The sequence below is a fragment of the Tenebrio molitor genome, chromosome 1 (genome assembly GCF_963966145.1).
Source record: "Tenebrio molitor chromosome 1, icTenMoli1.1, whole genome shotgun sequence".
Taxonomy (NCBI): Eukaryota; Metazoa; Arthropoda; class Insecta; order Coleoptera; family Tenebrionidae; genus Tenebrio; species Tenebrio molitor.
Window position 1 is genome coordinate 44801392 of NC_091046.1, and position 21389 is coordinate 44822780.

Genomic DNA, 21389 nt, shown 5'->3' on the forward strand with positions numbered 1-21389 from the left:
AATTTTCCAAAAGCAAAAGCTACGAATGTCTTAAATGACAATCCACCGAGAAAATTTTTATCGAGTTGACCCAATTAATAAATTTGACGTTTCATTTTGACACAAATTTTTCGCTGAAAAACCACTAGTTGTTTTTTCACTCATCTGGTTGTCTTTTCACTCTGCTCGTTGTTTTTTCACTATAAATCAATTTGATTGGTCCAAATTTGAAAAATGCTGCAATTCGATTGGTAAAAAATTTTCGAGTTGGATTGTGGAAAAAAAATTTTTTCGCGGATTCGAACGAAATTGCGGTGAGTTATTGTATAGGATGTGTTGAATTCAGTCATAGGGAAAGTTCCGGTCATAGACCCCATTTGTTGGTGTGGGAGCCAAAAATATGAGATTTTTTGTTTTTTGTGATTTTCTCTTAAACGAAAAAAGCGAGGTAAAATTTTTTCGGGCCAAAAGAAGCGCATTGAAAATAGGAATCCAGCGGTGTAGAATTCATTGTCATATTATGTCTAATAAGGGAGCTATGGCCGTTTAAATGTTTTTTCGGGGTGCAAATTCAATAGAAGGTAGGGGGGTTCATGGTTTTTTCGAAAAATTTGTTTCTCGCGGATTCGAACGAAATTGCGGCGAGTTATTTTATAGGATGTGTTGAATTCAGGCATAAGGAAATTTCCGGTCATAGACACCAATTGTTGGTGTGGGAGCCAGAAATATGAGATTTTTTGTTTTTTGTGATTTTCTCTTAAACGAAAAAAGCGAGGTAAAATTTTTTCGGGCCAAAAGAAGCGCATTGAAAATAGGAATCCAGCGGTGTAGAATTCATTGTCATATTATGTCTAATAAGGGAGCTATGGCCGTTTAAATGTTTTTTCGGGGTGCAAATTCAATAGAAGGTAGGGGGGTTCATGGTTTTTTCGAAAAATTTGTTTCTCGCGGATTCGAACGAAATTGCGGCGAGTTATTTTATAGGATGTGTTGAATTCAGGCATAAGGAAATTTCCGGTCATAGACACCAATTGTTGGTGTGGGAGCCAGAAATATGAAATTTTTTGTTTTTTGTGAATTTCTCTTAAACGAAAAAAGCGAGGTAAAATTTTTTCAGGCCAAAAGAAGTGCATTGAAAATAGGAATCCAGCGGTGTAGAGTTCATTGTCATATTATGTTTAATAAAGGAGCTATGGCCATTTAAATGTTTTTTCGGGGTACAAATTCAATAGAAGGTTCATGGTTTTTTCGAAAATTTTGTTTCTCGCGGATTCGAACGAAATTGCGGTGAGTTATTGTGTAGGATGTGTTGAATTCAGGCATAGGGAAATTTCCGGTCATAGACACCAATTGTTGGTGTGGGAGCCAGAAATATGAGATTTTTTGTTTTTTGTGAATTTCTCTTAAACGAAAAAATCGAGGCCAAATTTTTTCGGGCCTAAAGAAGCGCATTGAAAATAGGAATCCAGCGGTGTAGAATTCATTGTCATATTATGTTTAATAAGGGAGCTATGGCCGTTTAAATGTTTTTTCGGGGTGCAAATTCAATAGAAGGTAAGGGTTCATGGTTTTTTCGAAAAATTTGTTTCTCGCGGATTCGAACGAAATTGCGGCGAGTTATTGTATAGGATGTGTTGAATTCAGGCATAAGGAAATTTCCGGTCATAGACACCAATTGTTGGTGTGGGAGCCAAAAATATGAGATTTTTTGTTTTTTGTGAATTTCTCTTAAACGAAAAAAGTGAGGTAAAATTTTTTCGGGCCAAAAGAAGCGCATTGAAAATAGGAATCCAGCGGTGTAGAATTCATTGTCATATTATGTTTAATAAGGGAGCTATGGCCGTTTAAATGTTTTTTCGGGGTGCAAATTCGATAGGGGTTCATTGTTTTTTCGAAAAAAAAATTTGTCGCGGATTCGAACGAAATTGCGGTGAGTAGGATGTGTTGAATTCAGGCATAGGGAAATTTCCGGTCTAAAATTTGTACACGTATTTCAAAAACTACCTGTATTTTAATTCAAATTTAATTCTTGCAGATAACTTTAACATTTTGTTCTTCTTTTCCAAACCACATCCATAAAACTGGAAAGGAACAAATTCACCTCCAGATGGGAATAAAAATAAATATTCTTTCCGGATGGTAGATATTTATTAACATAATCTATTCTATGCAGAAGTGACAGTCTAAGATTTAAAAATTATACCTACTTCTACTGACTATCTGTGACACAACGCTGAAGCTATTGCTCAATTTTATCCTTAAATAAAATATATTTGTTGAATTTATTCATGTAACTGACTAGCAAGAGCAAAATATGACCAGGAAGTCTTCAGTATCTAAAAGAATATTTTCAACTGAATAATTGAGACATAAAAATCTTTACCTTCAGAAAAGTGTTTAGACAGAGATCGAACAAATTTAAAGCTGAAATTCTCAGAGGTCTTTGAGCATTCATTATAAAGAAAATCAACCTCTTTTTTGCTTCTGTCGATGCCCCTAACCAATCAGACTGAAAAGCAGAACGTGGAACTTCATCGCTCTGTTTGCAAAAATAATTAAAAAAAAACATAGTGCGACGACGCGACTTACCTTGACCTGTATTTCATTAGCGAACCAACAATAAATAAAAATTTCGAAAGTAGCGGAAAAGCCGTAAATTCCGAATGAGAAAAATTGTTCGCCTAGAGGTGTGACCTACAAATAAGAGTTTGAAAAAGATATATAAAAAGTGACCTTGACACGTACTATTGTCATGAGAAACATGCTAAACCCAATGGAAATCGCACTTGCGAAGAATTGTACTAGGATAATCCAGTCGAATACTTCGTTGAAAGATTTTGCAAATCTAAAAAGAAACGTTTTACTAAAGAATCTAAATTATATTGAATTGAGACACTTTAAGACTTCTCTGTGATGTTTGACGCATCGAATCAAGTCCTCTTCGAATCCTTCAGGTTTGAGCTTTCTCAAATTATCATTCAAGATGTCCAACTGGATCCCAGTGTACATACTCATGGCAGCAATCAAAGTGTCAACGTGCACATTGCTTATAGCTATGTAGGAAACACTGATAGACTGATGGATGTAGGCGATTTCATAATTCGGAGATATTTTGGGATCGAAAGGGTACCACGCCAAGAAAGGCAATTGTCGCACTTGAAACAACGGAACGAACACCCAGAAAGCCACAGTCGCCGTTGCACAGATACAAAAAAAGTTATACATCGACTTCCAAGAGTTCAACTCCGGCAAGATGAAACTCATTTGTTCCCTGGACGGTTGGAATATGTCGCTGTTCAAGGTCACCAAAAGTCGTTTGAAAGTCTTGTTGTTTCGCGTGAGGTAAAATATCTTCAGGAGAATCAGTATTTCGGAGAAATTCACGAAGCCAGTGCCTGTCACGATTTCGAGGTCGTTGAAATTCATGAATATTTTTACGGTTTCGATGAAGGTTTGGAGGAATCCGAAAAAAATTACTGCAAATACCGCCCACAAAGTGTAGAGGTCGGTGGCGTAGCCGTTCTTCGGCCAAAAGCCCAAGATTCTGAAGCAGATGATGTGTTTTTTGATGGTGGTGGTCCAATCGTAATGCTCCATTACCAACAACTAAAAAAAAAATTAATGTAGGGATTTAATTTAATTAAAATTGATGCATGACAAATTAAGTGGTCTTCGAAACCTGTAAATTTAAAATGTTTACCTTGACAAAGACTCCAGAGAAAAATCAGACAAATAAATTTAAATTGAGTACTTTCAAGTGTACGTCTGCTCCAAACAAAAATATTTAAATGTTCTTGTGTCTTGATTGGCATTCCAGTTTTAAGGAAAAAGTTGCTGTCGCAAGAAAGAGCTTTTACGCAAAAACTGCTAGAAGTCAGAGCTTTTATACGTCGACATCTGCGCCGTTACACGCGACGAGAATTGGTAATTATCACCCTGGTCTTCAATTTTTCCCAAAATATTTACTCTAAACCCCTTCATTATTGTTACTAATTAATCAAGTCAAACTTCTTTCTGGATTTTCGTGGGAAATGGGCCAAATGGCAATGACGACAATATTTCAACGAAAGAAAATTGTCTCTTGTATTTTTCCTGAAATGTAATAATTATTAATGGAAACGGGTTTGGTTTTAATAGTTGGTCTTGTAATTGGGATTCGTGAGAAAATATGTAAAAGGACGTAGATTATTCATAATTAAGGACAAACAGTAATTAGGGTGAAAAAGTCTTTTCGGTTGAACGATTAAAAATTTACTAATAATGGCAGTCGTGGGTCGTTGGTGGAGAGATAAAGTTGTGAATGCGAGCAAAACTAATCTCTGATTTGTGTGAAGCTGTGGCAAGTAGATAAATAAAATTTTTATTCTTGTTCTAATTTGTTAAAATTGACGTTTTAGCGGTCAAAAAGCATAAAAGATCGAGAACACAAAATGTCCGATGTGGTATTGAAGGTAAAGAATAATAAATAATAAATGGACTTAATAATATGTAAGAGTATATTAAATAACAAAATAACACAAAACAGTAAATACTGATCAGAATTTTGATCCAAACGATAATTAATAATTCTTATTTTGACATGAATTATGATAAAAAAGTAACACAATTACAATTCACGCATAAATTAATCAATTTATTAAATGAGGTGCCGGAAATGTCTACCTTCTTCTTTTCGTAACAATTTGTGGCACGTTCCCGCTTTCCTACATAAAGTTCAGTCTGTTGCGTTGCGATAACTGACGCATTCAAGTGTGGGCAGCATTTTGCATTATTTCTCTTGCAGTTTCAATAACTGCACTAACTGCAGCTGTGCGTTTTAGCGGCCGACCTGTGGTTTTTCTTCGGTAAATGCCTGCAGTTTCACGAAACAACTTTGCACACCGGCGCAGGTTATCTTCCAAGGTTTTCCGTCAACAATAACATTGGGAAATTCGGCGATAAACTCTTCTAAGCAGTTTTGTACGGAGTAGATCCATGAACCATTCATTTTCAAACAATTGCGATTGCGAAAATAACTTTCAATCAAAACGTTTTCTGCTCTAACGTAAACTTGTCTGGACGCAAATGTCAAAATTGACAGTTGTACTCTAATTTTACTAACGGAAAGTTCAAACGACGACATGCCTTCACAGAAACAAAATATTTCCATAGGTAATACTACCAGAATATTAAATGAACACCCGATATCTCAGATACAGAAATGTAATTTTTTTTTATTAACGTTTTTTACATTTGTTATGGGCACGCTATAAGGAATCATGCTGGTCTATGTTATCCACTTATCAAAAAATAGTATAAAATTTTATTTTTTACATATCGTAATAAAAGTGGCTCTTTTTTACAAGATAAATCGTAGTGAAAGCAGTATTTTTTTGCATCACTTTATTCCATTTCCTTGGAGATGATTGTCAAAGCATACCCATTTTTTTTTGTAATTTTTCATAAATCCTTTTGGACAAAATTTCTCAACTTACATCGATATGCAAAAAAATAGTGTGTACAACATGTTATGAAAGTCTCTTTTTTTCACTTATTTGCTTCATTAACTCGGCCTACACCCTCGTTAATCAATCTGCAAATTCGTGAAAAAAAGTATGACTTTCATAACTAGTTGTACAAATAACTATTTTTATAATATGTAGATAATAAGTAATAACACTTTTAATAAATTTGCCCGGCGCATCCACCATTTGAGATTTATTGTATAATTTACGTATTTATTTGATTGATTTTAGATAGAAGAATAAAACATTATTTACACATTATTTTTCAATTATTATTCTGCAATTCAATTTCTCAAAAATAATAAGTAAATTAATAAGACGGCAGGTCAAGCTATATTGCTTGTTCTGGCCCTTCTAAACTAGTGTTTATAAAAATTTTATCCTACTCTCAAAATATAAAAATGTTTTCAAATCATTTGACGAAAATGTTCTTTCCAGGAGGTACTTTTGCTAATATTTTTATTTAGAATTTTTCTTTAAGTAAGAGTCTGTGCTTTCGAGTTTAAATAACATTGTACTGTTACATTGTTATAGCATGTCCTTTCCTATCTAAATATCGACAATTTTCAAATAGTATTTAATTCCTAATGCGGTTATCGCACATTTTTATAGAAAAACCTTTAAAAAGTAGTACTGTGATCCTAGCTTAGATGCTCGCTTAGATTTACAATATACCATTTACATTCCAAAAAAATCTATGTAATCACGCTGCTCTCGTTATAAAGTTAGATTCTTTGACACCTCGTTGAAGTGTTATCTCTCAACCGCATTTTTTGATTAATTCCCACGTACATCAAACGTACATGTTCAGCCAATCAGAGCACTTGCTTTCATTCAATCAAACATTTTTATCTCAATAAAAACATCCTACTACTCTGTCATCTGTCAAAAAGTGATTAAAATTGCATGCTACTCCTGTCAGATCCTCAAATTGTTTTAAATAATTGTGTTAAATCTTCGATAAATTGAGAATTCTTTACTTTTTTTGATAATTACGAACGAACGAAGCGTTCTTAAGAGCAGTTTTTTTATTCTTTTATTTATTTTACAAATTTATTTATTAGTCAAATTTTATATCATGGGTCAGCAACGTAAATAAAAAATCCATCAAAAATCATTTATGCTCGTTCATTTAATTATACAGGGTGTATCCGAATTCGACCGACAAACTCTAAGCGCAGATTCTACGATCAAAAATAAGCATAAAACTCTTAATACATATGGGGTCAAAAACGCTTAGTTTGCGAGATAATCAACAAAAACGTAAAAATTACGATCTGAATTCCTTGGACTTTATGGAGTTATCTGTGCATTGAACAGCGGGGCGAAATTTTGACAATTTTTGTAAATTGTCAACAGGTCCTTTTTATTTTTGTACGTTTCATCAAAAAATTTCACCCGATTCCTTTTGTAGATGGTAGAATTTTTAGTCGATTATCTCGCAAACTAAGCATTTTTGACCCCATATGTATTAAGAGTTTTATGCTTATTTTTGATCATAGAATCTGCCCTGAAAGTTTGTCTGTCGAATTCGGATACACCCTGTATATACAATTTGTTTGGACCAAAATTCGTTATTCGTTGAACATCAATTTCCCGGCGCATCCACCATTTTAATTGCAAACTCTCACTTGCAGTAAGCTGAAAGAATATTGTCTAATTCTAATAAGAGTAAAAATCAAGAAGTAAGAATCTGAATCATTTTAAATTTTCAAAAAAAATCTTTAAACGTGCAAATCTACAGCAGACAGATTTGAATCGTTTTACGCGTACAGGAAATATGTGAAGAGTCAACAAATCAATTAAAGACAAACCAAAGGAAATATTTTATTGAAAAAGAAACAATGTTCTTAGAAACGATGACGATAATTACAAAATGTGGTAGGCTTAAATAGTGCGATTAAAATATATACACCTATTTTTTATTTTGGTTTCTTCATTTTTTTTCCTTCTTTCAACTTGGTAACTTGTGCTTAAAGAGATTTTTATTTCTTCAAGTGAGTTAAAATTCTTCAAAAATTCTTCCTATTCTAGACATTAAATTTGCATTAAATATGATCTAGATATTATACTGTCAACATTATTTACTCGATACACTTTGCAAAAGTGCAAAGTAAGACCAACCAGCTCTCATGATCTAAAAACAATTATTCAAAGCAATTATTGAAAGAAATATGTGATTTTCTCACCTTGAGAAAAGTTTCCATTGAAAGATAAAATAAATTCATGGCCGTAATCTTGAAAGGTCTCTGACACCTAAGGACAAAAATATTCATATTCTTCTGCACGTCCAGGGGCGCTCTTGTCCAATCCGATTCAAAAATAGCATAAGGCACGTTGCCACTCTATTCCTCAAAAAATGTTATTATCAATCATTTAACTTATCGACTCTCACCTTAATCAACACTTCGTTGCTAAACCAGCACAACAAAAATATTTCCGCCATTACGGCAGTACCATAAAATACAACAGAACAAAATTCACCGGTCCAAGGAGTGATCTGGTGAAAACTTGATCACAAGAGAACTGCAAAAATCTCTTAACTCACCACAGATAGTTGAAACAGTGTCAAACCAAACAAGAGAGCGCTTGTGAAAAATTGAAGAAAAATGATGTAGTTGTAAAACATATTTGTAGTTTTGCCAAAACTGCAATCACTAAATTAAGATTTGCACAAACTCAGTGAGTATTACCTCAAGATTTGCCGATGGTGAGCGATGCATTTTCTAAACTGTCCATCAAAAGAACCTTCTCCCGACTCGAGATTCCTCAAATTGTCGCACAAGAAATCAAACTGCGCCGCTGTGTACATATTCAGCGCTGCTATCAGCGTGTCCATGTCTAAGTTGCAAGCACAGATGAAAACGTTACTGATCATTTGGTAAACGTAGGTGATCTCGTAGAGAGGCGAGGACTGGGTGTCGTAAGGGTACCACGCCAAGAATGGCAAACGGTACTCGCCCAGCGAGCCATCGAAGATTGGAAACACCGCCCAAAAAACAAGAGCACCCCCGGCTGTGACACACAGGGAGATGTAAATTCTCTTCCAAAACTTCAAGCTGTCCTCGGCCAATATTTTCTGTTTCGGGGTCTTGGGTTGGAACGAGTTGTCGTTCAACATCAGCATGAGCTTCTTGAGAACTCTCATGTTCTTTACAAAGTAGTAAGACTTCAAGAGAGTCAGCAGCTCGGTTGACAGCACGAAAGAGGTTCCGGTGAGAGCTTGCAAATCGTCGTAAATAAATCCCAAGTTGATCAATTGGGTGAGAGTGTGGACAACTTGGAACAACATGTTTGAACATATCGCATACACGGTGTACCAGTTTAATTTGTAGCTTCCGTTTTCTTCAGGCCATAAACCTACAACCTTCAACATGACAATGTTTACGTTGATGGTTAATTTCCAATTGAATTCCTCCATGTCTAGAAACCAGATCACATATTTAGTCTCGAGCATGACTCTTTCTAGTTACTGGACAAATGGCAACAAGAGCCCCAGTGGAGTTTATATAGATGACACAATCAAATAATTATTTCAAGTCAATATTTATCGTTAAATGAAACCTATAATTACGTGCTTATAATTAACCCAGTTACTTCTTTTCTGGTGAGAAATACGCCATGTGGTTCCGAACGGTTGTTTTCTCAAAAATTATTCAATTAATAGTCGTTCTGTGACCCTTCTCTTGGTATTTATTCAAAACTGCTTATTAGCATCTTGCGACGAACTGAACAAAGACAATTAATAATGGAAACTGAACACTCCCTTTCTGGAAAAATATGAATAAAGAATTAAATCGTTGTTTTTGGCTGAAACAGTGTGGATGCGTTCAGTTTCTCCAAGATTGTTGAGGAGGTTTTAGGGATCATGTTGTTGGGTGTAAGACGTTGTCGCTAACTTTGTTATTTTATTAAGTTACAATCTGGTTCTTCAGAAGCACAAAATTAGAAGAAAATGAAAATGAAACGAGCAATAACTTGTAAACATCACAATCAATGAGTATCCATAAACGGCAGGTCAGTAAAACAAATCTTATTGTTATTATTTAATTAAATACAAGGTATATCACGAGTAATAATGAGCCCGACGGAATTGAAAATGCAACCCACAATACATTTGCAACGCTAACGTGGATATATATTTTTTTTAAACATGACACATAGTTAACTGTGCAGTTTCCTAAATTTTGACATAAATGTCATATTCGCTTGGTCAAATGAAATTGTGAAAAAACGAACAAAGAGTTCGAATACATTTTTATCGCCGTATGTTAACTTTGTTGTAAATGTCAGTTGTGACAAATAAATTATTGGAAGCAAAGTTATTATGGATTCATAATTTCATTTTAAAACAATACGATATTTAAAACATCCACGTTAGCGTTGCAAATGTATTGTGGGTTGCATTTTCAATTCCGTCGGGCTCATTATTTATCACTCGTGAAATACCCTGTAGAAATTAAAAAAAAAAACTAGCTCAATTGGTTATTCTAACGCCATTATGATAAAAAATATTATTCCTACCGAAATTTGTTGACCAAATTTGTCAAAAATTTAACAAGCTATGCAAAAAATAACAGATTATTTTACGATTTTATGTAGAGCTGACAGAAATCAGTGTTATTTGATTATCATGCTATTTTTTATCTTTTACCCCCTAGAGGGTGTGACATCGATTTAAATTTTATTTGTCCCCCTGAATATGAAAACTATTTTTTTTATTTAACTCCGAAGAATTAATCACTGAATTGCTTTTCATTTATTATTAAAAGGAACACACGTCTGGGGATATTCTCACGGGTTAATAATTATTGCCTGCGCTTGTCGTAATTAAATCGGCAAAGAACAAGGCGAAAGCTTTGATTTCCAGTGTGTCAATAATTAAAAGGATAATTGGCAGCAAGCAGTGCACTTGAAATATTTAGTAGTTGATTTCTTGCAATGCACACGCCAACCAGTTCTTTATACTTTTATTAGATTCTTCTTTTGATGTTTTGGGATCATGTGGTTATTTGTCGTGAGAGAATGATGAGATATCTTTTGAGGACTTTCATATTTTAGTTAAAGTATACAGGGTGTATCCGAATCCGACCGACAAACTTTCAAGGCAGATTCTATGATCGAAAATAAGCATAAAACTCTTAATACATATGGGGTCAAAAATGCTTGGTTTGCGAAATAATTGACTAAAAAGTTCTACCAGCAACAAAAGGAATCGGGTGGAATTTTTTGATGAAACGTAGAAAAATTAAAAAGGAGCTATGTACAATTTACAAAAATTGTCAAAATTTCGCCCCCCTGTTCAATGCACAGATAACCCCATAAAATCCAAGGAATTCAGATCGCTATTATTTTAAGTTTTTGTTGATTATCTCGCAAACTAAGTGTTTTTGACCCCATATGTATTAAGAGTTTTATGCTTATTTTTGATCGTAGAATCTGCCCTGAAAGTTTGTCGGTCGAATTCGGATACACCCTGTATATATAAATTCCTAAATTACTACAGAATCCTCAAAATCGCAACATCATTTTGATACTGCAAATAATACAACTTTCTATTATTTTTGTTGAGTTTATTTATTGTTAAATATATTGTGTATCTATATTCAAATGCAACACATTATTTTCTGGCATACTACAGTTTTTTTGCCTTCAAAAATAATTATTCCTGGCCACTAACTTGTTGTAAAAGAGCAAAGTAGGACCAGGAAGTCTTCATAATCTAAAATGAAAACATTTGTTAGCTGTAGGTCCCAGAAATCACTTTACCCTCATAAAAGTGTCCAGCGACAGATAAAATAAATTCAGTGCAGACAATTTGACTGTTTTTTGTGCTCTCATCGTCAAAAACAACAACTTCTTCTTGACATCTTCGGGAAAATCTGTCCATTCGCATTCAAACACGGCGTAAGGAATATTGCCACTCTGAAACACGAACAAACATAATTGTTAAACAAATAGCTACGTTGAGATTTTTAATGTGATCAGTTTACCTTAATCTCCACTTCATTTCCGAACCAACAATACATAAATATCTGCACGGTTATCGCAAGCCCATAAGACAAGAGTGAGAAGAATTCGCTGGAAAGAGGAACTAGCTGCAAGGCAATTCGAATAAAGCATTTTAGAGATCTTTTTTGAACAGACGGCGACGTACCAAAGTCAATTGAAACATTGAAAGGCCGATAGCAGTTCCGCTCACAAAAAACTGGACCAACAAAATCCAATTCAAAAATGTTTTGCATTTTTCGGTATAACTAAAAAGTGGAATTTATTGAAAGAAGAGAAAAATTACCCTCGTACCTCAAAATTTGCTTGTGATGCTCAATACAGTTGATCAGTTTGTCATTTATATCACCGGGACCAATCAAATTGTGAAGATTTCTTAAATTGTCACAAAGAATATCAAACTGGCTGCCAATGAACAAGTTGATGGCAGCCACCAAAGTGTCAATATTGACATGAACCGTGGTAATAAATAACACACTAGCCATCTGGTGTATGAAAGTGATTTCATAAAGTGGAGATGTTTTGGTGTTGAACGGGTACCAAGCCAAAAACGGGAGACGCTTCTCTTCGGCTGTCTTGTCCAAAAAAGGAAACAGAACACAAAACAAGTTGTAACAGTAGGACATGGTCAACACCGTCTTGTAGATCGCTCTCCAAAAGAATAAGTTGGTGTTTATTAGAGCTCTCTGTTGGGCTGTTTTCGGTTGGAACAAATCGGTCTCCAAGACTTTCAACAGTTGCTTCAACATCTCCATGTTCTTGATTAAATGGTACACCTTGAAGACCACCAGAATTTCGAGCAGGAGGACGTAGATGGTTCCAGTGAGGGCTTCTAGGTTGTCACGGATGAAGTAGAAGTTGACCACTTGAAAGAACATGTGACCCATCAGAAATACAATGAGCAGGATGGTGGTCTGGAGGACGTAAAGTCCAGGTTTGTAAGTTTCGTCGCCCTTTGGCCACAATCCACAAACGTGCAGCATCAAGATATTCATCTTGATGTTGGCTTTCCAGTCGTATTTGTCCATGACGAAGGATGTTGAAATGTTGAACAACTAACTTCCGAACGAATAAAAAATATTTGGTTAGCACTTTGATTCGTAAATGAAAAAAGAAGTTGTTTCAAAATGATTAATTGGACTTTAAAGGAACTTAAGAAGTAAAGTACCCTAGCTAGTTTGGTTTAGATGAAACGAAAAAAAATTACAGAACCAATGAAATTTATTCAAAATACCTCATTGATAAATGTCAGTAAAACAAGACAAACTGAAGCAGAATGCATTTTGTGGTAGGTAATTGTTTGAGCTTGTATAGCTTCAGTTTCTAGTCGACCAATCAGAAGTGGGGTCTGGGCTTCTGCGCAGAGAAATAAAATAAAAACTTTGACATTAAAAGCGTTTTGGTGCCACGCATATTTAACAAACAATAATTTTTATGAAATTAACTTAAATTTACAGATACTCCCAACTGAGAGAGTAGTTTTTATTTGCCTGCTAAACCAAGAATAGATCACTGAATGGCACTTTATTTATTATTAACAGAAATAAATCTCGGGACGTACTCTCACGAATAGGTAATTATTGCATGAGCTTACAGCAATTAAATCCGCAAGAGCAATGTGAAGGTTTTGATTTCTATTCTTCATAAATAATCAAAGAGGTAATTACTAGTGCACTGTCTTCAAATATTAATCAACTCTTGGAATGCATTTTCCAACCAGCTTTATCCTTATCGAGGATAATTGCACTTCAAGAGAAGCATTGTCCATCAATTATTTTTTAGGCACCGTTAATAAAAACGGCAATTTTAAGTACTCACAAGCGGACGAAAAATAACTTTAGTCAATTATCTCGCAAACCAAGCATTTTTGACCCCATATGTATTAAGAGTTTTATGCTTATTTTTGATCGTAGAATCTGCCCTGAAAGTTTGTCGGTCGAATTCGGATACACCCTGTATATATAAATTACTACAGAATCCTCAAAACCGAAACATCATTTTGATAGTGCAAATAATACAACTTTATAAAAGCAATACCCTTCTCAAGATAACAATTTTTAATTATCGGACGATTACAACAATTTCTAATCGACACATGAGGTGCACAATAAACAATTATTAATTAGCACATCTCTCTCTCTAACGTCTCAAGCATCTGAATTCGCACTGCCTCCCCTGTTCCCGTTTTCGATATTGCAAACCCATGCATTGGCGTTGACCTTCGTCTTGGGTTTCGAATATCCGCGGTGCTGTACAGGCTGACCGGTAAATGGCGCTAACAGCTCGGCCACGCTCCATTTGCCCACGTCCTCGTGGAGTTACAGCACAGCATAGCTAAAACGAGAAAACAGGAAAAGTCAACGTTTCACTGTAAGATAAATAATATTAATGTTAGTACGTGTAATCAACGCGATGAGCTCATCAGTATCGTCTTAACGTATATGAATACATCACTAACAGGTACAAGTGTCGTTTTCACTCGTATATTGGGACAACGTATTTGTCAACATCGTTTTCGTTTTCGTATCAAAGGTGATGTATTCTCGTAAGCGTCCGGACATCGTATTCGATTAGCAACGTATTTGCTCAAACATTACGGGTACCCTCGTGTCAGGACAACGTTTTTGTCCTTGTACTTGTTCGTCATTGCCCTATTGAGGCGAATCAGGCACTTTTTGCCGAGACGTATTAAGCACGTTTTGCTCAGACGTATTAGGCACGTTTTGCCGAGACGTATTAAGCACGTTTTGCTCAGACGTATTAGGCACGTTTTGCCGAGACGTATTAAGCACGTTTTGCTCAGACGTATTAGGCACGTTTTGCCGAGACGTATTAAACACGTTTTGCTCAGCCGTATTAAGCACGTTTTGCTCAGACATATTAGGCACGTTTTGCCGAGACGTATTAAGCACGTTTTGCTCAGACGTATTAGGCACGTTTTGCCGAGACGTATTAAGCACGTTTTGCTCAGACGTATTAGGCACGTTTTGCCGAGACGTATTAAGCACGTTTTGCTCAGACGTATTAGGCACGTTTTGCCCAGTAGCATCACTGCTACTGTCGTCCGTGTCCGTCTCAGAATTCAAGTCGTATGGTTTCATCTTATCTATTGAGACAACTCCTTCGTAGCGTCTTTGGGATCTCGTCGATCCAGGCAGATCTCGTACCACAAACCGGTCCGAGTCCAGAACTTTTGTGATCTCGTAATGACCAACAACTTTTTACTTTTCCCGTCATTTGTTGGAATAACTTTTCGTATCAAAACATGCTGGCCCACTGTATAAGTAGGTGCAGCTCGTCGTTTCTTATCGTAAAGAGTCTTTTGTTGTGCCTGTTTTGCACTAATTCGTTTACCAATTTTAATACGTGTTGCCGGAAGATCGTCATCCCGGGTTACTTCACACACCTCTGTGCTTAAAAAGGCATCGTTTGCTTGCCTGGGCTGGTATCCCAAGAGCAACTCGTATGGGGTTTTCCCAGTCGTTTTGTTCACCGTCGTATTTAAGCCCCATTGTATCGTACGTAATGTTTCGTCCCATTTTCGCTCATCATCCGTAGAGGCAGCTAGACAACTTAGAATCGTTCTATTATACCTTTCTGCTTGCCCGTTGGCTCGAGATGTTGCCGTGGCATTGTGGTTAACTTTAATATTGAGCGTTTGGCAATAGCTGATAAAACGTTTACTGGTAAAGCAGCTTCCTCTATCACAAACAATTCGTTGTGCTACTCCAAACATACTAAAAATCTCGTCTAGGTACGTTAACACTGGCCCTACTGACGTATTTCGTACTGCTTTAAGGAAAGCAAACTTCGTAAACCCGTCTATAGCCAGAATCAAATGCGTGTTCTTTCTGGCGCTCGTGACACATGGTCCTAAATGGTCAATATGTATCGTATGCATGGGTATGTCAAATTTTGGAATAGGGTGAAGAAAACCTGACTGCTTCCCCGTGGGCTCCTTGTTATACATACATGCTAAACAGCAGGAGACATAACGTTTAACGTATTTTTTCATCTTTGGAAACCAATATTTTCCCTTGATTAGTTCCAGCGTTTTCTCGGCACCAAAATGTCCGACGTTATCGTGATGGAAAAAAACAATTTGACTACGTGCAGTCTTGGGCACAACCCACCTTTCACCTGTTGGTGTCACTTTAGAAATTCGGTTCTGCTTTAGCACATACTCTGAATGTATGCGCTTGTCCTCATTATCTTCTGGTTGTCGGGATAAAACAGCATGTATGTGTTTGCACAATTCGTCCGTTAGTTGAGCAGCCAGAACCCAGTCGTCTTCGTTGATGCTCATGTGGTGCACGTAAAATTCATTTTCGTGATCGTTTATTTCCTCTTGTAAACTATTCCTACTCAAAGCATCCACGTGAGCCATCTTCTGACCGGCTCTGTACTCAACACTAAAGTCGTATTCTTGTGTCAGCAACCACCATCGTCCCACTCTCGGAATGAGATCTCTTTTGGTCATCGTGGTTCGTATAGCGTTACAGTCAGTCACCACCGTAAAGTGGATTCCTAACAAATAGATACGGAATCGTCTCATAGAGTCGACCACAGCAAGGGTCTCCGACTCATACGAATGGTACTTTTCCTCCATCTTGCTCGTCTGCCTACTAAAATAACAAATTGGTCTTAGCGTCTGATCTTGTTGTCGTTGTAACAAACTCCCGCCTATACCATGTTTAGATGCATCAGTGTGCAGCTCCGTATGAGCATCTCGACTGTACAGAGCTAACACCGGGCGTTCCACTAATCGTTGTTTCAGGAACCGAAAAGCCTCTTCTTGTTCTTTTCCCCAAATAAACGGCATGTTGGCCTTCGTAAGTTTCGTAAGTGGTTTGGCTTTGGTGGCGAAATTCTTTATGAATCTCCGGAAATAGGAGGTTAACCCTATGAACTGTCTTATTTCGTGTACATTGGTTGGCCTTGGGTACTCGCTCACTGCTTTAGTCTTCGCTCGTCCAGGTTGTATGGCCTCCAAATTCAATTCGTGACTTAAATATTCTAACTGATTGTGGAAAAATTGACATTTAGACAAACGAAATGTCATTCCTGCGTCTCTGAATAGAGTGAACACTTGTCGTTAAGTTCAATATGCATTTCTGAAATGGTCGTTTTACCTAGTTCGCTAGTATCGGAAGCAAAACAGTCTCGAAATTCGTTTAGTAATTGCAAAACCTGGAACCGTTCGCGTTCTGTCAGAGTTGATTCGTAACATCGTCCACGAGAAACGGTTGCAAGTTACATGGAGTAATAGAAAAATTGCTCACCTCGTTTGTAGAGCTCTCCAACTTACATGGAAGTCCTCGAACCAACAATTGCCCTCGTCTGAATATCAAGTTGCTATCTGCTGCATTGCGGACCGAGATCACTCCTCCTGTGGACGTAATGCAGCCTGGGATGCTGTACTCGTGGTTCGGCTGTTGCCTCGTAGTGGCTTCCACGTAGACGTCACCATCGTAGGTCTCCGGGCTGTAGACCTCGATGAATCCAATCGTATGTGAGGGAATTACTACGTCCTCCTTTGACCTCAAGGCAACTTCTCGCGAGGGTAGGTCGCCTAACCCTGGTAAGACAGCCAAATGTTTGTCGAAGAGTCTGATTTGATTATCGCGCAACACCATGGTTACACCGGCACGATTTAAAATTGTTTGCCCGATAATAACCGGCACACTTCGCACGCGATCTTCGACAATACTTGCTGTCACTTTGGCCGTGATGAGGTCCACCGTTAATGTCACTTCTGCTTCCCCCAACGCGGGTGTAACTCCTCCTGCATAACCTCTGATAAGCTGTAGCTCAAGCTGTAGTTCTATAGCGGTTGTCTTACGAAGCGTTACAATACTACAACCTGTGTCAATGTACCCTTTCAGGGGTTTGCCATTTATTGCACACCCAACAAAATAGCAATCCTGAGTGTCGCTGGGACACAGCTGCCTTACACTAGGAGCTGACGTCTTGTGTCGTCTACATTTGCCAGCTTCGTGACCTAGTAATTTGCAGTTGCCACACTCGACTCGTGGTTTGGGACATTTACCCGCAACGTGTCTGGGTTCGTGGCAATTATAACACCGGAGTATTCTTTTCTCTGTTGAATCGCTATCATTCCGTTTATTCGTACTGGTGCTCATTTTGGTTCCCAACCTCCTACGATCAAAACCTTTGCCTCGCCTATCGGCAACTTTCGTTTCGTTATCTGCGACTTCCGCGACTAATGTGGAAAGATATTCAGTGTACAACTCTTCAGGGGTTTCATAACGTCCCGCTTTAGCCCCGTTTCGGAGCGTGCGATCACTTAATCCGTCAATGAGACAAGAAACTGCGTATTTGCCTGTGATGTTGCAGGCCTGTAATAAATTAATTTTCCCAAGATAATATTGCGTCATGCTTTCGTGGAATTGTTTTTCCCTATTGACAAGCTGTCGTAACGTAGTAGCAAAATCATGATGTTCGGGAAACGTTTTGACTAATAAGTAATAACGCTTTCCACTCGTCCCACGTGTGGGTATATGTCGTCAAATTATCGTACCATGTACGTGCTAGTCCTGTCAACCGATTCTGCATTAATTGTATTGTGGTATTCTCATCCCACTTGTTGACTCTAGCCAATTGATCAATCTTATCTACCCATTTTACCAAAGATTGGTTAGGTTTACCGGGCAAAAATTCCGGAATGCAATCGCTTTTCACCGCCATGCGAACAACGTGTTGACTATTTTCACTAGAGTGCGACTCGCGTCTTATTAATCTATCTACAAGCGCTTCTAATTTTCTCAGCCGAACATCCCCATCTGAATTTCCCGTCCAGTCACAAGAGCGTTCGTCAAGACAATCATAACTGGAGTTCCGTCTCGTCCGTCGATCAAACGGCCCTTTTTCGCGTCGTTTGGATGAGCTGATTTTTCGATCTTTTCCCACTTTTTTTTTCTTAATTATAATCGCCTTGCGTAAACAAACACTTTATGCAAACGTATGGTAAAAGTCACCGTCACTGTTCCAATTCAATAAAACACAATATTGCGCAAGAGTGCGACAACGTAAAATGCACTAACTTGATATTTTTAATAGCCCCGTCGGGCAAGTACGACTTAAAAAAAAGTACTCACAGTTTGTCCGTACTTGGTGACATCGAGGAAATCATACACAAGTCACAAACACCGTTTTTCGTTACTTCAATTTCAAAAATTCGCAAAATTCGCGACTTTGCGGTCGGGCAGGTTTGTGTTATCCCACCGCTGCTCTAAAAGCAATACCCTTCTCAAGATAACAATTTTTAATTATCGGACGATTACAACAATTTCTAATCGACACATGAGGTGCACAATAAACAATTATTAATTAGCACATCTCTCTCTCTAACGTCTCAAGCATCTGAATTCGCACTGCCTCCCCTGTTCCCGTTTTCGATATTGCAAACCCATGCATTGGCGTTGACCTTCGTCTTGGGTTTCGAATATCCGCGGTGCTGTACAGGCTGACCGGTAAATGGCGCTAACATTTATATTATTTTTGTTGAGTTTATTTATTGTTAAATATATTGTGTATCTATATTCAAATGCAACACATTATTTTCTTGCATACTACAGTTTTTTCGCCTTCAAAAATAATTATTCCTGGCCACTAACTTGTTGTAGAAGAGCAAAGTAGGACCAGGAAGTCTTCATAATCTAAAATGAAAACACATGTTAGTTGTAGGCTCCAGAAAATTACTTTACCTTCATAAAAGTGTCCAGCGACAGATAAAATAAATTCAGTGCAGACAATTTGACTGTTTTTTGTGCTCTCATCGTGAAAAACAACAACTTCTTCTTGACATCTTCGGGAAAATCTGTCCATTCGCATTCAAACACGGCGTAAGGAATATTGCCACTCTGAAACACGAACAAATATAATTGTTAAACAAATAGCTACGTTGATATTTTTCATGTGATCGGTTTACCTTAATCTCCACTTCATTTCCGAACCAACAATACATAAATATCTGCACAGTTATCGCAACTCCATAAGATAAGAGTGAGAAGAATTCGCTGGAAAGAGGAACTAGCTGGAAGGCAATTCGAATAAAATATTTTAGAAGATTATTAATAATCGGCGTACCAAGGTCAACTGAAACATTGAAATGCCAATAGCAGTTCCGCTCACAAAAAACTGGACCAACAAAATCCAATTCAAAAAATTGTTGCATTTTTCGGTATAACTGGAAGGTGAAATTTTATTGAAAGAAGTGAAAAATTAGTTTCGTACCTCAAAGTTTGCTTATGATGCTCAATACAGTTGATCAGTTTGTCATTTATGTCTTCGGAACCAGTCAAATTGTGAAGATTTCTTAAATTGTCGCAGAGAATATCAAATTGGCTGCCATTAAACGCGTTTATTGCAGCCACTAAAGTATCTATGTTGACATGAACCGTGGTAATAAATACAACACTCGCTATCTGGTGTATGTAAGTGATTTGGTAAAATGGAGATATTTGGGTATTGTAAGGGTACCAAGCCAAGAACGGGAGACGCTTCTCTTCAGCAGTCTTGTCCAAAAGAGGAAACAGAACACAAAACAAGTTGTAACAGTAAGACATGGTCAAAAACGTCTTGTAGATCGCTCTCCAATAGAATATGTTCGTGTCTATTAGAGCTCTCTGTTGGGCTGTTTTCGGTTGGAACAAATCGGTGTCCAAGATTTTCAAAAGTTGCTTGAACATTTCCATGTTCTTGATTAAATAGTACACCTTGAATACCACCAGCATTTCGACCAAGAGGACGTAGAAGCTTCCAGTAATGGCCTCTAGGTTGTCACGGATAAAGTAGATCTTGACCACTTGACAGAACATGTGACCCATCAGGAATACAGTGAGTAGGATGGTCGCCTGGAGGGCGTAAATTCCAGGTTTGTAAGTTTCGTCGCCCTTTGGCCACAATCCACAAACTTGCAGCATCAAGATGTTCATCTTAATGTTGGCCTTCCAGTCGTATTTGTCCATGACGAAGGATGTTAAAATGTTCAGAACTTCTGAACGAATAAAAAAACTTTGGTTAACACTTTGATTCGAAACAAATTACACAAGAAGAAAAAAACAGTTCTTTTCAAAATGATTAATTCGACTTTAAAAAAGCTTAAGAAGTAAAGTACCCTAGCTAGTTTGGTTTAGATGAACGAGAAAAAATTACAGAACCAACGAAATTTATTCAAAATACCTCACTGATAAATGTAAATGAAACAAGACAAACCGAAGCAGAATGCATTTTGTGGTAGGTAATTGCTTGAGCTTTTATAGCTTCAGTTTCTAGTCAACCAATCAGAAATGGGATCTGGGCTTCTGCGCAAAGAAATAAAATAAAAACTTTGACATTAAAAGCGTTTTGATGCCACTCATATTTAACAAATAATAATTTTTATGAAATTAACTTAAATTTACAGATACTCTCAACTGGGAGAGTAGTTTTTATTTGCCTACTAAACCAAGAATAGATCACTGAATGGCACTTTATTTATTATTAATAGAAATAAATGTCGGGACATACTCTCACGAATAGGTAATTATTGCATAAGCTTGCAGCAATTAAATCCGCAAGAGCAATGTGAAGGTTTTGATTTCCGTTCTTCATAAATAATCAAAGAGGTAATTGCTAGTGCACTGTCTTCAAATATTAATCAACTCCTGGAATGCATTTTCCAACCAGCTTTACGCGCCCCGCAAATCCTTACCGAGGATAATTGCACTTCAAGAGAAACATCGTCCATCAATTATTTTTTAGGCACCGTTAATAAAAACGGCAATTTTACGTACTCACAAGCGGACGAAAAATAACTCATTTTCGGACACACTTTTTTCGACGGTGACCGCGGCGCCATCTGTTGGTGTGTTTAGTAAATTATCAGCGAAACCG

General features: G+C 37.1%; 5 protein-coding genes across 6 annotated transcripts; all 5 read right to left on the reverse strand.

Moving 5' to 3' along the window:
* Window positions 1-2261: 2261 nt before the first annotated feature.
* LOC138135528 (odorant receptor Or1-like) lies at window positions 2262-3576 on the reverse strand. The gene is made up of 5 exons (XM_069054286.1): window positions 2876-3576; window positions 2725-2824; window positions 2569-2673; window positions 2363-2518; window positions 2262-2315 (listed from the first exon to the last, which is right to left on the reverse strand). The coding sequence occupies exons 1-5, from the start codon at window positions 3574-3576 to the stop codon at window positions 2262-2264; spliced, it is 1116 nt and encodes a 371-aa protein (XP_068910387.1).
* A 3987-nt stretch (window positions 3577-7563) lies between these two features.
* LOC138131679 (odorant receptor 10-like) lies at window positions 7564-8940 on the reverse strand. The gene is made up of 5 exons (XM_069048885.1): window positions 8177-8940; window positions 8032-8131; window positions 7879-7983; window positions 7673-7828; window positions 7564-7620 (listed from the first exon to the last, which is right to left on the reverse strand). Exons 1-5 carry the CDS (start codon window positions 8938-8940, stop codon window positions 7564-7566), a joined length of 1182 nt encoding a protein of 393 aa, XP_068904986.1.
* A 2205-nt stretch (window positions 8941-11145) lies between these two features.
* On the reverse strand, window positions 11146-12753 carry LOC138131760 (odorant receptor Or1-like). Its single transcript, XM_069048994.1, has 5 exons — window positions 11787-12753; window positions 11641-11740; window positions 11477-11581; window positions 11253-11408; window positions 11146-11205 (listed from the first exon to the last, which is right to left on the reverse strand). The coding sequence occupies exons 1-5, from the start codon at window positions 12518-12520 to the stop codon at window positions 11146-11148; spliced, it is 1155 nt and encodes a 384-aa protein (XP_068905095.1). The 5' UTR covers window positions 12521-12753.
* Window positions 12754-13531: 778 nt separating this feature from the next.
* On the reverse strand, window positions 13532-18604 carry LOC138135451 (uncharacterized). 2 transcript variants are annotated; one of them, XM_069054198.1, is made up of 2 exons: window positions 16801-18604; window positions 13532-13826 (listed from the first exon to the last, which is right to left on the reverse strand). In XM_069054198.1, the coding sequence occupies exons 1-2, from the start codon at window positions 17888-17890 to the stop codon at window positions 13768-13770; spliced, it is 1149 nt and encodes a 382-aa protein (XP_068910299.1). In that variant the 5' UTR covers window positions 17891-18604; the 3' UTR covers window positions 13532-13767. The 2 variants fall into 2 exon arrangements, with proteins under 2 accessions (XP_068910299.1, XP_068910292.1); XM_069054191.1 differs by having other exon boundaries at window positions 16775-18604.
* A 419-nt stretch (window positions 18605-19023) lies between these two features.
* LOC138135475 (odorant receptor Or1-like) lies at window positions 19024-20723 on the reverse strand. The gene is made up of 5 exons (XM_069054218.1): window positions 19749-20723; window positions 19602-19701; window positions 19444-19548; window positions 19220-19375; window positions 19024-19171 (listed from the first exon to the last, which is right to left on the reverse strand). The coding sequence occupies exons 1-5, from the start codon at window positions 20480-20482 to the stop codon at window positions 19112-19114; spliced, it is 1155 nt and encodes a 384-aa protein (XP_068910319.1). The 5' UTR covers window positions 20483-20723; the 3' UTR covers window positions 19024-19111.
* Window positions 20724-21389: the final 666 nt, after the last annotated feature.